The 15,754-nt window shown below is 38.7% G+C and overlaps 1 protein-coding gene across 3 annotated transcripts in view; it reads left to right on the top strand.

Annotated features, from left to right (window-relative positions):
• Positions 1 to 15,754, top strand: part of SAMD8 (sterile alpha motif domain containing 8) — an 80,287-nt gene that overhangs the window by 59,221 nt on the left and 5,312 nt on the right. For all 3 annotated transcript variants that reach the window (XM_055536544.1, XM_055536553.1, XM_055536538.1), the window contains exons 3-4: positions 3,225 to 3,320; positions 7,027 to 7,144. In XM_055536544.1, coding sequence (XP_055392519.1) covers positions 3,225 to 3,320; positions 7,027 to 7,144 — 214 coding nt within the window. The remainder of the gene's footprint in view (positions 1 to 3,224; positions 3,321 to 7,026; positions 7,145 to 15,754) is intronic.

The raw sequence follows: 15,754 nt of genomic DNA on the forward strand, positions 1-15,754 counted from the left end.
AGAGGTGCGTTTATTGGTACTGCGGTGCTCCAGAAAAACTTTCAAAACAAGAGGCATTGAGCATCTCTCAAGACAGGGTATAGATAGGAGCTAAATATGGGAGAACTGGTTAAAAATCTATTTAAGACCTGTTCTACTGCAACTGAAGACAGGTAGTTTGTTCTCGAACATAGTTGATGTGAGGGTCTCTGGACTTGGGGACACCATTCCCAGATGAGAACAAAGGGGCATGTTTTCATTGTATTTTCAAGGTGATTAACTATAAATCTATGGACTGATCACAAGACTTCAAGCTCCCTTCCTTAAGTAGCCAGACTAACTTCCCATCCCCAGTCATACCAGCCCCAGTCCTCCAAGCAAGGGAACAAATTCCTCTCCTTGGAAAACCTGCAGAAGAGAAAAGGACTGTAGATACTGGAGGGTGCACTGACTTCAGTATTAATAGGTTGTGGCACATGGGCTCAGTAGTTGGGGGTCCCCCGCTCCAGAGCACAGGCTCAGTAGTTGTGGCACATGAACTTAGTAGCTCTACAGCATGTGGGATCTCCCCAGATCAGGGATTGAACCCCTGTCTCCTGCACTGGCAGGCAGATTCTCAACCATTGAGCCACCAGGGAAGCTCTTGATAGTTTCTTAAGAAGTTAAACATATTCTTAACATAGAACTCAATGATGTCATTCCTAGGTATTTGCCCAAGAAAAATGAAAACATATGTCCATGCAAAGACCTGTTCATAATCACCCAAACCTGGAAATAGCCCAGAATACCCATAGCTTGTGAATGGATAAGGAAATTGTGGACAAAGAATTGTACACACAGTTACATGGATGAATCTGAAATATATTACGTGAAAATAGCCAGATACAAAAGGTGTTTGGACAAACATTGTGTGATTGCCTTTATATGCCATTCTAGAAAAGGCAAACCTGTAGGCATCAGAAGTCAGATCGGTGATTGCCGCACTGCTGAAAGTAAAGAAGGAGACCGACGACAGTGAAGGGACACGAGAAGTTTTGGAGTGATGAAAGTGTTCTGTGTCTTTATTGTAGTGGCGATTCATGACCGAATGTTTGTCAAGACTCATGGAACGCTATAGCTAAAAATGGTGAATTTTTAAATTAAACCTCAGTAAATTTGACATTAAAAACAAGTTCATCTTCTAGTCCCTCATCTGAGAAAATAATTCAAGGATACACTACATCAAAACTAAGAAGTAAATTGAGAAAGAGGAGAACATGGGATTCAGGAAGTAGTGGATCCAATATAGAAAAGAATTCCCAAGATGAGGGTTAAGTTTTACTCTAAGAAACACCATGCAGAAGGAGTAGAAAATGCAGGCTTTCTAAAGAAGGAGCTCTTGGATAGATTTCTGTATCTCCATTCTCAATTTCTTGATATTGATAGAATAGTCTGGAGGTGAATTGGTGATAGGTACCCAGGAAACAGAACAGAAAGTTCCTAGCTCCAGAGAATTGTAAAAAGTTTTACGAGAGATTGTCTTCCATTATCTTAACTATGAACTATACTTAAAATTTTACATTAAGTAAAAGCCAAAAATTATTTGAAACAGAATTATGAAATAATATTGAGAGCATGGGAGAGAGAGAGAATGTGTGTGTGTATTTGTATGTGCTTTTGTGTGTGTTATTAGAAGATACAATGTCAAATAAAACACAAGAATGAAAGTGATTGCCTTTGGGGAGCAAGAATTACATTTAGGCTGAGGGTGAGGCAGTAAAAGTTTTTACTTTCACCATAAAAACTGTGTGCTTTGTTGCTCTGTTGTGTCTGACTCTTTGGGACTCCATGAACTATAGCCCCAGGCTACTCTGTCCATGGGGATTCTCCAGCCGAGAATACTGGAGTGGGTTGCCATGCCCTCCTCCAGGGGAATCTTCCCTACCCTGGGATCGAGCCCAGGTCTCCTACATTTCAGGTGGATTCTTTACTATCTGAACCACCAATATACATATATACCTTTTTAAAAATTGTTTTAAAAGTTTTAAGTTTTTAGAAGTCATTTAAAGGAATCTTTTATCTGAAAATTTGTATTATGTGAAATAACCTTTTTCCCCATAATGCCAGATAAATAAGGCAACAACAGATTAAAAATATACAAGAGGAATTTTTCCTGAGGTAATAGGTGAAAGATGAGTCCCTGCATGAAGATGATTGTCTCTCTGCAGTTACTCTGAATAAGGTTTGAGTAGACTGTTAATATCTTTCAGATTTCATGTTTTCTTTTTTTTAAATACCTTTAGTTCCTTAGTTATAAAATTAATGTGCCATAGTATAGAAAATTTTAGTGTAAATTAACAAAGAATAAAAATAAAACTCAATAATCTTACCATTCAGTGATGACCTATTTGGAGTAATTCATTTCCGTCGTCTTCTTCCACCACACTTCTCATTCCTCCTCTTTTGTTTTTCTTCCTTGTTCTTTTTCTTCCTCTCCTTCTCCCCACCCCTTCTTTCTTTTTAATTGAGAAAAGTGACACATCTTTTACTGGTGGGTAATCACAGGCGCTGCAGATTTAATAAGGAAAGAGATCAATGGAAAAGACAGAAGAAACAGAAATACAAGACAAAGGAGGGCAGAGCGAGACAAGAAAAGGAGTAAAACAAAACAAAAACTCTGTTTACTTTGAAAACAAAATACACTAAATAAACAACCAAAAAAAAGAGTAGTTGAGTTCAAGTCCTGACAGTGTGGATTCTGAAATGCATATCATTTAAGAAGTGAGCCTTTTCCCCACTTCCCTTTTGGGAGCAGTCCTGTATCTGGGTCTGTCATGCTATGGGGAGGGAGAAAAGAGTTGTTACTTCTCTGCAGAGAACCGTAACTGGGAATCACAGACCACAGAGAGGTTCAAATAGTTTCATAAAACTATTTTATGAAATAGTTTTTTTTTTCCTCAGGTTCTCCAGATACCATCTTCTAAAAGAGGTAACAGTTAAAGAAAATACTTTTTTTTTTTAAAATATTTCTTTATTTGGCTGAGCCAGGTCTTAGTTGCAGCATGTGGGATCTAGTTTCCTGACCAGGAACCGAACCCTGGTCCTCAGCCTTAGGAGCACAGAGTCTTAGCCACTGGACCACCAGGGAAGTCCCAAGAAAATACTTTCAAGGGCATTATTAGAAGAGTATCTTATTGAAAAGGGTGGCACTATTTGCATACATGTACTTCATGTCAGTCCAAAAATGTAACTTTCTTCCTTTCCAGCGTTCCTAGAATTCCATGGGCATTTGCCATGACAGAAGTATGTGGCATGATTCTCTGCTATATTTGGCTCCTGGTTCTTCTTCTTCACAAGCACAGGTACCTCTCTTATTTAAAATTACAAGACTGAAAATGTTTTGACTATCTTACGTAAAGGTCATCAAACCTTGTTTCTTCCTTTGCTGTTTCCTTATTAATTTGCTTCTCTAGTTGTTTAACATTACAGTTATTGGTACAGAAAAATATTTTGGGTTTGATCGGCAAAAGAGTCAACCTGAGGTAGTACCTATATATTTAGTAATATTCCAAATATATTTTGCAGGGAAAGATGGTGATATATAGCCATGGGCTAACTACTAACAGTCTAAGTCTAGCCTTACCTTTCTCTGTAAGCAAATTGGAAATGTTACTGTCTATAGAAGGATTGGGACCCCTCCAGGGAACAGTCTTCTGTCAGATGTTGGGGTGGAAGAAACTATTCTCTGCTTGAAGGACGCCCATTAAAAAAGAGGTCATTTTGCACATCATGCACATCTAGCAAGTGCTAGATAATATAGGAAATTGCTGAATAGGAAAGGTGCTTCTTTTGTACTTTCACAAGAACTATAAAGGGAAGAATTTTTTCATTAAAAAAGAAAGAGAGGCATAAGAGAAGGCTCCTTTCCTATATAATTAAAGAGGGGAAATTATTTAAAAAATAAGACATAGTGTGAAATCTAAAAAGCAATATGAATTGATTCATTTACAACAGAAAAACAGACTCACAGACATAGAAAACAAACTTATGGTTACCAAAGGGGAAGTATGTGTGTGAGAAAGGAGGAGTGAGAATAAATTACGAGTATGGGATTAACAGATAACACACCACAGTACTGTAATATAAAATATATAAGCAACAAGGATTAAGGCATGGTAAAGAAAAAATTAAAGAACTGACAAAGTTTGTGGATCTGCTATCTGTTGTCTTTGGATACTGAAGAAGAATAGGGACATTTGCTTGATTTTTTTATTCTTTCTCCTCACCAGGAGGTGCTTAAGGTAAACCACAGCGATAGGCTTTCGCTCCTAAGCAGCAGTTATTTCATTGCTTTGAAGGTGAAAAGAAAGGTTGATGATTGCTGTTCTTGTCACACTTTTAGGCCATATTGCACTTCATTCTCTTTTACTCTGCAGGAATATTTATGACTAGATTGCTTAAAACCAGAGGTGGTTTAAAAACACGTGTATCACTGCTGCTTTCTGATTTAACTTTGCATCACAAGACCCTGTAGATCTGAATTGATCCTCTCTTTCAAAACAAGAGTTGAGTTTATATAGGAAACCTTGGTAGGTTTGGCAAAGTGCAGCAACTAAATGCAAGTTTTGATGTTTACTTAGTCAAACAAAGTGTTTCTCAAAGTGGTCTTTGTGCCACTTTCATTAGAATCACCTGGGCTCTCATTAAAACCCAGGTTCTTTGTTATCTTCTTTAAAAACCACACAAAATGATAACTTGGAAGAAAGAAGGCAGAAACCTTTGCCCTGGACTTTCCACCATATGATAAGAAAATTCTCCATAAATCTTGTGTTAAGATATTTTTATTGCATCACTGAGCTTGCAGGAAGACAGGAAAATCCCAAAGATCCCCAAACACACATACACGTGAAGAAGAAAACAAAGAAAAAATAACCTATGATGTAAAATCAGAGGAATGAATACGCATCTTTGAAAAGAGCAGGGTTACACTGGTTGTGTCGCCAAAGCTGAGATAAGGAGACTAAGCCTTAGGAATGGAACAAAGTTGAGTGGCCGATAGGAAAACTCCCAGATTAAGCTGTGGATCTTGGAATGGGCTAGACTGTTCTCAAGTCAGTAGTGCTAACTGAGTCTCAACAAATTTAATTCTTCTCTGGATGATAGTGTATTCAATTTAGGCTCCTGTGGTTTCTCAAAATGTTGGAGAGCAGGGCCTATTAAGAAAAGTAAGAAATGGTAGAATCCTTCTGCTTTGAGTTGGGACCCTCTCCATTCAGTGTTAGTTCTTCTCTTTCTTATCTTCTTTTCTTCTTTATTATAGTACCACAGCTTCAGTAGTGAACCAGAAATGAAGCAGATCCTGCAGAGACGGAAACCTAGTTTGAAATAATTTCAGTTTCTAAAATTGTATTAAAGTGACCCCAGATTGTTAAATCCCTTAACAACTTGCCAAAAGAGATATCAAATCTCTCTTTGGGAAGACAGTATAGACCTATCAATAAATTTAACTCTAAAAATTTTTATATACAATATCTGGCACTCAAGTAAATAACTAATAAAAAAGCACACAAGTATGTAAGAGAATATGATTAAAATTTAAGAGAAACAATAAATAATGGAATAGACCCACAGTGGATCCAGAAAATGGAGGTACCAGACACAGATTTTAAAGTAATTCTGCTGACTAGTATAAGTAGCTCACTAGTCTCCAACTCTTTGTGACCCCATGGACTGTAGCCGGCCAAGTTCCTCTGACCATGGGATTTCCCAGGCAAGGATACTGAAGTAGGTTGCCATTCGCTTCTCCAGGGGATCTTCCCAACCCAGGGATCAAACAGTGTCCTGCATTGCAGGCAGATTCTGTACCGTCTGAGCCACCAGGGAAGCCACCAGGAAAGCCCCTGCTGACTATGTTCAAGATAATTTTAACAGAATAAAATGGAAACTCTAGAAGCAAACACACTTTTTAAAATCCATGAAATTGAGAATTCAGTAATGAGTATGACATCTGGTTGAATCCAGTAGAAGAGGGGATTAATGAATCAGAAGATAATTTGAAGAAAATATATTTTTAAAGATAGAAAATAGATTAAATTTTTTGGAATACTGAGGGGATAGCCTGAAAAAGGTGTAACTTATGGATAATTAGAGTTCCTTGAGGAGAGGAGAAAGACAATAAAGCAGAAGTACATTTGAAGTGAAAAAAATTAAAATAAATCCAGATTTCTGGTCTCCATCCCAGGTGTACACACTACAGTTTGAAACTTACCTAACCTTGTGTTCAGTACTTTTTTTGAGGGTGGGTGGGAGGAGCATTTAAAAAATGTATAAGCAAAGTCTCTGTACTTAAGAATCTTCTAATCTGTTTTCGCTTAAGACATTAAAAAAAATTAACAGTACAAGTGATTTCATGCAGTTTAAAGTTTTTGTTAGAGATGTGCTTAATGTAAAACTTAGTATTAAAAAACAGTATTTTATGGCTTAAATTTAAGAGAAATTAGAGAGTTTATTATATAATTAGTTATTAACCAATTTACAGTGTCATTAATGAGCAAAAAAATTCCCTAGAATCACATATTTAACTTTACTTCTCATTAAGTAAATAAGTTATGACAATATATGAGTAATAAAACTAACACTAAGCTAAGTGTCAGGTGAGGGACTATCTTACTTCTTTCTTGTGTAACTTTTGCTTTTTCTTAGTCATATTTTCTTACAGTAGAATGATGCTCTTAGGTCTGCACTGTCCAACATGGCGGGTGCTAGCCACATGTGGCTGTTCAAATTTAATTTAGTGAAAATGAAATAAAATTAAGTTCCTCGCTTGTACGTTTCAGATACTCAGGAGCCACATATAGATGGTTTATTAGGCAGTGCAGAAGTAGTGCATTTCTATCATTGTGGAAGGTCCTGTTGGACACTTCTCTTACATGGTCTCTAAGATTTCTGTCTTCAAAGAGTCGAATGGTTTTCCTGCTCGTTCTCCCTCGAAGTAAACATTAGTTGCCTGGGGATATTTTGGTTTGTTTTCTTCTGATCTTTCTTCCTTTTTGGTCGCTCTGTTCACAGGTCCATACTTCTGCGAAGGCTTTGTAGTCTGATGGGCACTGTCTTCTTGCTTCGCTGCTTTACCATGTTTGTGACCTCCCTCTCCGTGCCAGGACAGCACCTTCAGTGTACTGGAAAGGTAGCCTGCTATCTTCTTTATCATTCTTCCCTCTTACTCTTAGTGTGTTGATGGCTTAGATGTGTGTATGAACTAAGGCGTAGATTTTGCTTTTAATATTATTAATAAAATGTGCTTTTTAGCATTTTTGGTATTGGTAATAAATGTGTAGAAATAATTTGGTAAAAGTCTTAAGCCAGAATCTGCCTCCCTGTTACTTCTATCCATCGATCCTAACTAGTTCAGTGCTGTAGAGCTGAAAAAAAGTACAGAAAAAAAGTAGCTTTCAATTATCATTTTTCCTTTCCCACCATCCTCAGCATCTTTAGTTACTCATATTACACGGTTCCGGACCTTTCACTGTCTTCATCACTCCTCTTTAAAAAGTGTTGTGGGACTGGGGCTCAAGGTCTGCCCCAGCCGCTTCACCCCACGTCCTCCCCACGCTAGGTCTGGGGAGCTGGGAGGAGTCTTGTGTCTCGTCTTCTGTCTCCATGTAGTTTCGGGTGTTTTTCTGGTCGTGTCCTGGATTCCGATAAAAATTAAAGAAAACTGCTTCAATTCTCAAAAAAAAAAAAAGTGTTGTGGGGACTTCCCTTGGTGGTGCAGTGTTTAAGACTCTGCTTCCACTGCAGGGGGCACGAATTTGATCCCTGGTCAGGGAACCAGATCCCACCAAGCCACAGCTAAGACCTGGCGCAGCCAAATAAAATAAAGTATTTAAAAAAAAAAAGCAATGCAGGTCAACCATATTCCATTTAAAATATAGTACCCACTACTCTAAACTTTGCTCTTTCAGAGATGTATTTAAATAATGGCTGATTTTTTTTGTTTTTGTTTTATACTTTATAGGTTGTTTTGGTATACTGTAGACATACCTTCTCTTCTGGCTAAATTGAGAGAGGATAGCTTATTCAGATGGGAACAAAAAAAAAACAAAGTAATGAATTATTTAAAAAAATTTTTTTAAATCCTGAAGATCATTTGTGCTTTGTATACAAAATTGGCTGTTGTGACTCATTAAATTTGGACAAAAGGATTTGTTAGCCTTCTTTTTTAAGCCTCCATGCTTTAGTTATGTGTTCCCAAATATTTTAATAATATACTAACATGTTTCTTGTTATTTTAATGTTGTTTGTAAAGTGTAAAACAAATTAAGTGTCAGTTCTGCCGCTGCAATATAAATAGCTGAAAATGCCGAGGAGGGAAGATTAAGCAGCTAAAGGAGATCAAGAACTAAAAATATAGCCCTGAGCTGAAGGGTATATAAACTTTCTCGAGGTATAAAGAGACTGACCAGTAAGAAAGGAGGAAGCGGTAGTGACATTTAGGATTTAGTGTAAAGGAAGTCTTTTATTTTTTTTAAGGTAAAAGATGCTTTTGTTTCTTCTTCCCCCACCCCCCCCAAAAAGGGAAAGTACTTCTAGTTACCAAGTTACATAAACTTATTGTAAAATTTCAAATTTTATAAAAATACGTAAATTAAAAATTCCCTCTTCTTTCACCCCACCCCATAAATAATACTGTTAAAAGTTTATATAGCCACACAGACTATTTTTAACCATGCTTGCACATTGCACATTGTATAGATAGCTGTTTTTTAAACAAAAGATAGGATTATATTGCTGACATTGTACTTCAGCTTATGTTTTACTTAACAATGTGTTGTTTACTTTTTTTCTGAAAAAATACATATAACTGTACCTCATCTTTTTAATAGCTGCAGAGTATTCCATTGTACAATTTACCACTGTCCAAGTGGCATGCATTTAGGTTATTTTCGAATCTTGCTCTTTATAAATAATGCTGTCATAAACATGCTTTTTCACTTATTTAATAGTCTTAAGATAAATTCCTGGAGGTGGGGTTATGACATTAAAGCACATGACAGTTGCGATGCGCATCGCTGACACCGCCACTAGGACAGACAACTGCTCACTGCGGTCACCGCACCGGGCACAGCGCGTTTCCCGTCACTGGCAGTACTACATTTTATCAATTTTTGAAGTCACTATCATTCTGATTAATGAAAGATGATGTCTGAGACTTTTATGGTCTTATATTTTAAATTTCAATCTTTAATCTCTTGACTGAAATAAAAATGCACAGTGTGAGAGCTTTGAGTTTGAGACCAGCCTCTTAGGAACTATGCTAAAGAAGTAAGGGAAGCAGTTAGCATATATGTGATCTTGGAGAAAGTGATCGAGCCACACATCTTGGTAGAAAGTTGCTGCTAGGCATGAGGAACAGATGTCTCAGTCAGTGATTTTAGTGCTTTTTTAAGTATGGGTGCAAGAAATTGTGTTCATAAAATTTTCTCCTTATGGGGGCAGGGAGAAACTGTCCTGAAGGCCTGCTGCTGCTAAGTCACTTCAGTCGTGTCCGACTCTGTGCGACCCCATAGACGGCAGCCCACCAGGCTCCCCCGTCCCTGGGATTCTCCAGGCAAGAATACTGGAGTGGGTTGCCATTTCCTTCTCCAGTGCATGAAAGTGAAAAGTGAAAGTGAAGTCACTCAGTCGTGTCCGGCTCTTAGCGACCCCATGGACTGCAGCCCACGAGGCTCTTCCGTCCTTGGGATTTTCCAGGCAAGAGTACTGGAGTGGATTGTCATTGCCTTCTCTAGTCTTGAAGGCCTATTCTGTCTGTTTTCGCAGAACACAGAGTACCTCATTCCTGGTCTCTGTCCTGATGTCCTTTCAGGGTATGTTGAGGGTCAGGGACTACAGTGGCTAATGACTTAATTCTTGTACAACTGGATAGCAAGTGACATTCTTTAGCTAGAAAATCTGCTGAACTTCTGTGCACAGTGTGAAGGAGAGATAGAACAGTTTCCCCCAAATCGATTAGAAGAGATTTAAAAAAAAAAAATAAGTAAGCTTGTTACAGTGAAAGGAGAATCCCCTGTAGCTGAGGAATTTAATTGCGGGTCAGCCACTAACGAAAAGGATATATATGCATAGGGCTGCAACATGTGTTACAAAAATAAATTAGATACCATCCCTCTACAGTATGGACAGTCCTTTTTCTGTCTCTAATGACAGTTTTTCATTATCAGTTAGCTTAATGTGGGTATACCTATTCAGATCTGCCCTAAATACTATTAATTGCTTTGAATTATAATATAACCTATTTATTGACCTGTATTTGCAGCAGTCATTAAAATTAGAAAGTTAAGATAATATTATCTATCAGTCAAATCCCTTACAATGAACTCCGTAGGGCTTTTACATTGTAATAAAGTAATTGCTTGAAATCTCATTCCCAAAAGTAGTGGGTTTGGAGACAGAACCAAGAACATGCCTGTTTTTTTTCTAATTTAGTGATGGAAAGGAAAGAAACAGTTAAAGCAAATTTCTCATCAAAATGTCTCAATTCATTCTATTGTGTTTCAGTTTTTATTTTTCTGGAAAGATATTTGGGGCATTTTACGATTGGAAAGGATAGGGAGACAAGTAATTGGGCAATAATTGCTTTTCTTTTTTGTACTATAGTATTTTTCTTTAATTTATTGCAGTATAGTTGATTTACAGTGTTGTGTAATAATTTCTTTTTTTTTTTTTAACTGGCATCACTTGTTTCCTGTCTTTGGCTGAGATATTTTCCTAGCAATCTGTTCTTCACTGCTTGATTTTTTTACTCTCACTTGCATAACATCTCTAACCCTATTCTCATTAGAGGTCATGGAAATAAGCAAACCATGTATATTTTAGTATCTCCTTTCCTTTTCTCTGATAATAAATTTCTCTCCCTCTCCTGCCATCAACTGAGACAGAAGGGGGAAACTGGTTAATGTATAATCAGGTGAGATTTCTAATGAATTGGCGATTCTAATGAGATTGTTCCTCTTGTTCATTGGCCATAGAATCTTTAAGATGTAGGGCTCTAGAACTGGAGTCCCTCTGTTCATGTCTTTATTACTTATTAGCCGTGTGACCTCTCTGAAGCCAGTTTCCTAATCTACAGAGTTAAATCAGTTCATACAATTTTTGTGGAAATTAAATGCAGTAACATAAAAGCATATAGTAGCATGCCGCACATAGAAATGCAGATAAAATTCCAGCAGTTTTTTATATTGTTATTATGTGTTCGTTTCCAAGGCAAACCATTCAGTATCACAGTAATCCAAGTCTATGCCCCAACCAGTAATGCTGAAGAAGCTGAAGTTGAACGGTTCTATGAAGACCTACAAGACCCTTTAGAACTAACACCCAAAAAAGATGTCCTTTTCATTATAGTGGACTGGAATGCAAAAGTAGGAAGTCAAGAAACACCTGGAGTAACAGGCAAATTTGGCCTTGGAATACAGAATGAAGCAGGGCAAAGACTTATAGAGTTTTGCCAAGAAAATGCACTGGTCATAACAAACACCCTCTTCCAACAGCACAAGAGAAGACTCTACACATAGACATCACCAGATGGTCAACACCGAAATCAGATTGATTATATCCTTTGCAGCCAAAGATGGAGAAGCTCTATACAGTAAACAAAAACAAGACCAGGAGCTGACTGTGGCTCAGACCATGAACTCCTTATTGCCAAATTCAGACTGAAATTGAAGAAAGTAGGGGAAACCACTAGACCATTCAGGTATGACCTAAATCAAATCCCTTATGATTATACAGTGAAAGTGAGAAATAGATTTAAGGGCCTAGATCTGATAGATAGAGTGCCTGGTGAACTATGGACTGAGGTTCGTGACATTGTACAGGCGACAGGGATCAAGACCATCCCCATGGAAAAGAAATGCAAAAAAGCAAAATGGCCGTCTGGGGAGGCCTTACAAAGAGCTGTGAAAAGAAGAGAAGCGAGAAGCAAAGGAGAAAAGGAAAGATATAAACATCTGAATGCAGAATTCCAAAGAATAGCAAGAGGAGATAAGAAAGCCTTCCTCAGCGATCAATGCAAAGAAATAGAGGAAAACAACAGAATGGGAAAGACTAGAGATCTCTTCAAGAAAATTAGAGATACCAAGGGAACATTTCATGCAAAGATGGGCTCGATAAAGGACAGAAATGGTATGGACCTAACAGAAGCAGAAGATATTAAGAAGAGATGGCAAGAATACACAGAAGAACTGTACAAAAAAGATGTTCACGACCCAGATAATCATGATGGTGTGATCACTGACCTAGAGCCAGACATCCTGGAATGTGAAGTCAAGTGGGCCTTAGAAAGCATCACTACGAACAAAGCTAGTGGAGGTGATGGAATTCCAGTTGAGCTATTCCAAATCCTGAAAGATGATGCTGTGAAAGTGCTGCACTCAATATGCCAGCAAATTTGGAAAACTCAGCAGCGGCCACAGGACTGGAAAAGGTCAGTTTTCATTCCAATCCCAAAGAATGCTCAAAGAATGTTCAAACTACCGCACAATTGCACTCATCTCACATGCTAGTAAAGTAATGCTCAGAATTCTCCAAGCCAGGCTTCAGCAATATGTGAACCGTGGACTTCCTGATGTTCAAGCTGGTTTTAGAAAAGGCAGAGGAACCAGAGATCAAATTGCCAACATACGCTGGATCATGGAAAAAGCAAGAGAGTTCCAGAAAAATATCTATTTCTGCTTTATTGACTATGCCAAAGCCTTTGACTGTGTGGATCACAATCAACTGTGGAAAATTCTGAAAGAGATAATACCAGACCACCTGATCTGCCTCTTGAGAAATTTGTGTGCAAGTCATGAAGCAAAAGTTAGAACTGGACATGGAACAACAGACTGGTTCCAAATAGGAAAAGGAGTTCGTCAAGGCTGTATATTGTCACCCTGTTTATTTAACTTATATGCAGAGTACATCATGAGAAATGCTGGACTGGAAGAAACACAAGCTGGAATCAAGATTGCCGGAAGAAATATCAGTAACCTCAGATATGCAGATGACACCACCCTTATGGCAGAAAGTGAAGAGGAACTCAAAAGCCTCTTGATGAAAGTGAAAGTGGAGAGTTAAAAAGTTGGCTTAAAGCTCAACATTCAGAAAATGAAGATCATGGCATCTGATCCCATCACTTCATGGGAAATAGATGGGGAAACAGTGGAAACAGTATCAGACTTTATTTTTCTGGGCTCCAAAATCACTACAGATGGTGACTGCAGCCATGAAATTAAAAGACACTTACTCCTTGGAAGGAAAGTTATGACCAACCTAGATAGCATATTCAAAAGCAGAGACATTACTTTGCCAACAAAGGTCCATCTAGTCAAGGCTATGGTTTTTCCAGTGGTCATGTATGGATGTGAGAGTTGGACTGTGAAGAAGGCTGAGCGCCGAAGAATTGATGCTTTTGAACTGTGGTGTTGGGGAAGACTCTTGAGAGTCCCTTGGACTACAAGAAGATCCAATCAGTCCATTCTGAAGGAGATCAGCCCTGGGATTTCTTTGGAAGGAATGATGCTGAAGCTGAAACTCCAGTACTTTGGCCACCTCATGCAAAGAGTTGACTCAGTGGAAAAGCCTCTGATGCCGGGAGGGATTGGGGGCAGGAGGAGAAGGGCACGACAGAGGATGAGATGGCTGGATGGCATCACTGACTCAATGGACGTGAGTCTGAGTGAACTCCTGGAGTTGGTGATGGACAGGGAGGCCTGGCGTGCTGCGATTCATGGGATCGCAAAGAGTCGGACACGACTGAGCGACTGATCTGATCTGATCTGATCTGATGTGTTAAATGCCTTTTAAAAAAAGTGACCATTGCTCAAACTCTTTCTCAAACTGGATTGCTTTTTTAAGTTTTATGTGTGGGGGTTGGGATTAGATTTGGCTATTAATAACAGGAACTTGGTGGCTATAGTTCAATAAACAAGCAATGATTTATTCTCTCTCACAAGAGAAGTCTGGAAGTAGGTACTTCAGGTCAGGTGTTTGATAATTTTATGGAGTTATCAAAAATCCATGATTCTTCTGGCTTTCTGCCCTCTTGTCCTAACACTTGGCTCGCATCCTCAAGGACACTTTGTAGCCATGGTGACTGCCAGAGCTTTAACTGTCATGTCTGAGTTGTAGGCTGGAAGAAGGAAAGGTAAAGAAGACTTCCTCCAAGCTGTTGTCTCTTTCATTGATAAGTAGCCTTCCCAGAAATCTTCTGTACTTCCACTTTCCATCTTACTGTACAGAACTTAGTCTCTTAGCCACTCCTAGCTGCAAGGAATGATGAGAAATGCAGTGTTATAGTTGAATTCATCACCTCTTCTAATTGATTTTAGAACTGTTACTACTGAAGAAGGGAAAGTGGATATTGAATGGTAGCCATTATCTCTGTCATAGCCTGTTTCTTATTGGCAAGAACAGGCAAGCAAATACTACTGTGTTATAGGGTATAAAACTTGGCAATGCTTTTGTGCTATAGTAAGCTTTTAATTTCCATTGGATCATAGAAAAAGCAACTGAATTCCAGAAAAACACCTACTTCTGCTTTATTGACTACTCCAAAGCCTTTGACTGTGTGGATCATAACAAACTGGAAAATTCTTAAAGAGATGGGAATACCAGACCACCTTACCTGCTTCCTGAGAAACCTGTATGCAGATCAAGAAGCAACAATTAGAACCGGACATGGAACAACAGACTGGTTCCAAATAAGGAAAGGAGTACATCAAGGCTATATATTGTCACCCTGTTTATTTAACTTCTATGCAGAGTACATCATGTGAAATGCCAGACTGGATGAAGCACAGCTGGAATCAAGATTGCCGGGAGAAATATCAGTAACCTCAGATATGCAGATGACACCACCCTAATGGCAGAAAGTGAAGAGGGACTAATGAGCCTCTTGATGAATGTGAAAGAGTGAAAAAGCTGGCTTAAAACTCAACATTCAGAAAACTAAGATCATGGCATCCCAACCCATCACTTCATGGCAAATAGATGGGGAGACAGTGAAACAGTGGCATACTTTATTTTCTTGGCCTCTAAAATCACTGCAGATGGTGCCTGCAGCCATGAAATTAAAAGACACTTGCTTCTTGAAAGAAAAGCTGTGACAAACCTAGGCAGCATATTAAAAAGCAGATATATTACTTTGCCAACCAAAGTCAAATCTATGGTTTTTCCAGTAGTCATGTATGGATGTGAGAGTTGGACTATAAAGAAAGCTGAGCTCTGAAGAACTGATGCTTTTGAACTGTGATGCTGGAGAAGACTTGAGTGTCCCTTGGACTTCAAGGAGATCAAACCAGTGAATCCTCAAGGAAATCAGTCCTGAATATTCATTGGAGGGACTGGTCAAAGCTGAAGCTCCAATACTTTGGTCACCTGATGCGAAGAGCTGACTCATTGGAAAAGACCCTGATTCTGGAAAAGATTGAAGGCAAAAGGAGAAGGGAAGATGAGATGGTTGGATAGCATCATTAACTCAATGGACATGAGCTTGAGCAACCTCTGGGAGATAGTATAGGACAGGGAAGCCTGGTGTGCTGCAGTTCATGGGATCACAGAGAGTCAGACACGACTGCGTGACTAAACAACAACAACCTTTTCATAGTAAAGGAAGTCCTAGTAGAGAAGTTTGAATTGCATTGATTTCACTGTATGTGTGCTCAGTTGCTTGGTCATATCTGACTCTGCGACCCCATGGACTATAGCCTTCCAGGCTCCTCTGTCCGTGGGATTCTACTGGCAAGAATACTGGAGG

Source organism: Bubalus kerabau, chromosome 1 (assembly GCF_029407905.1).
Source record: "Bubalus kerabau isolate K-KA32 ecotype Philippines breed swamp buffalo chromosome 1, PCC_UOA_SB_1v2, whole genome shotgun sequence".
In the NCBI taxonomy this organism is placed as follows: domain Eukaryota; kingdom Metazoa; phylum Chordata; class Mammalia; order Artiodactyla; family Bovidae; genus Bubalus; species Bubalus kerabau.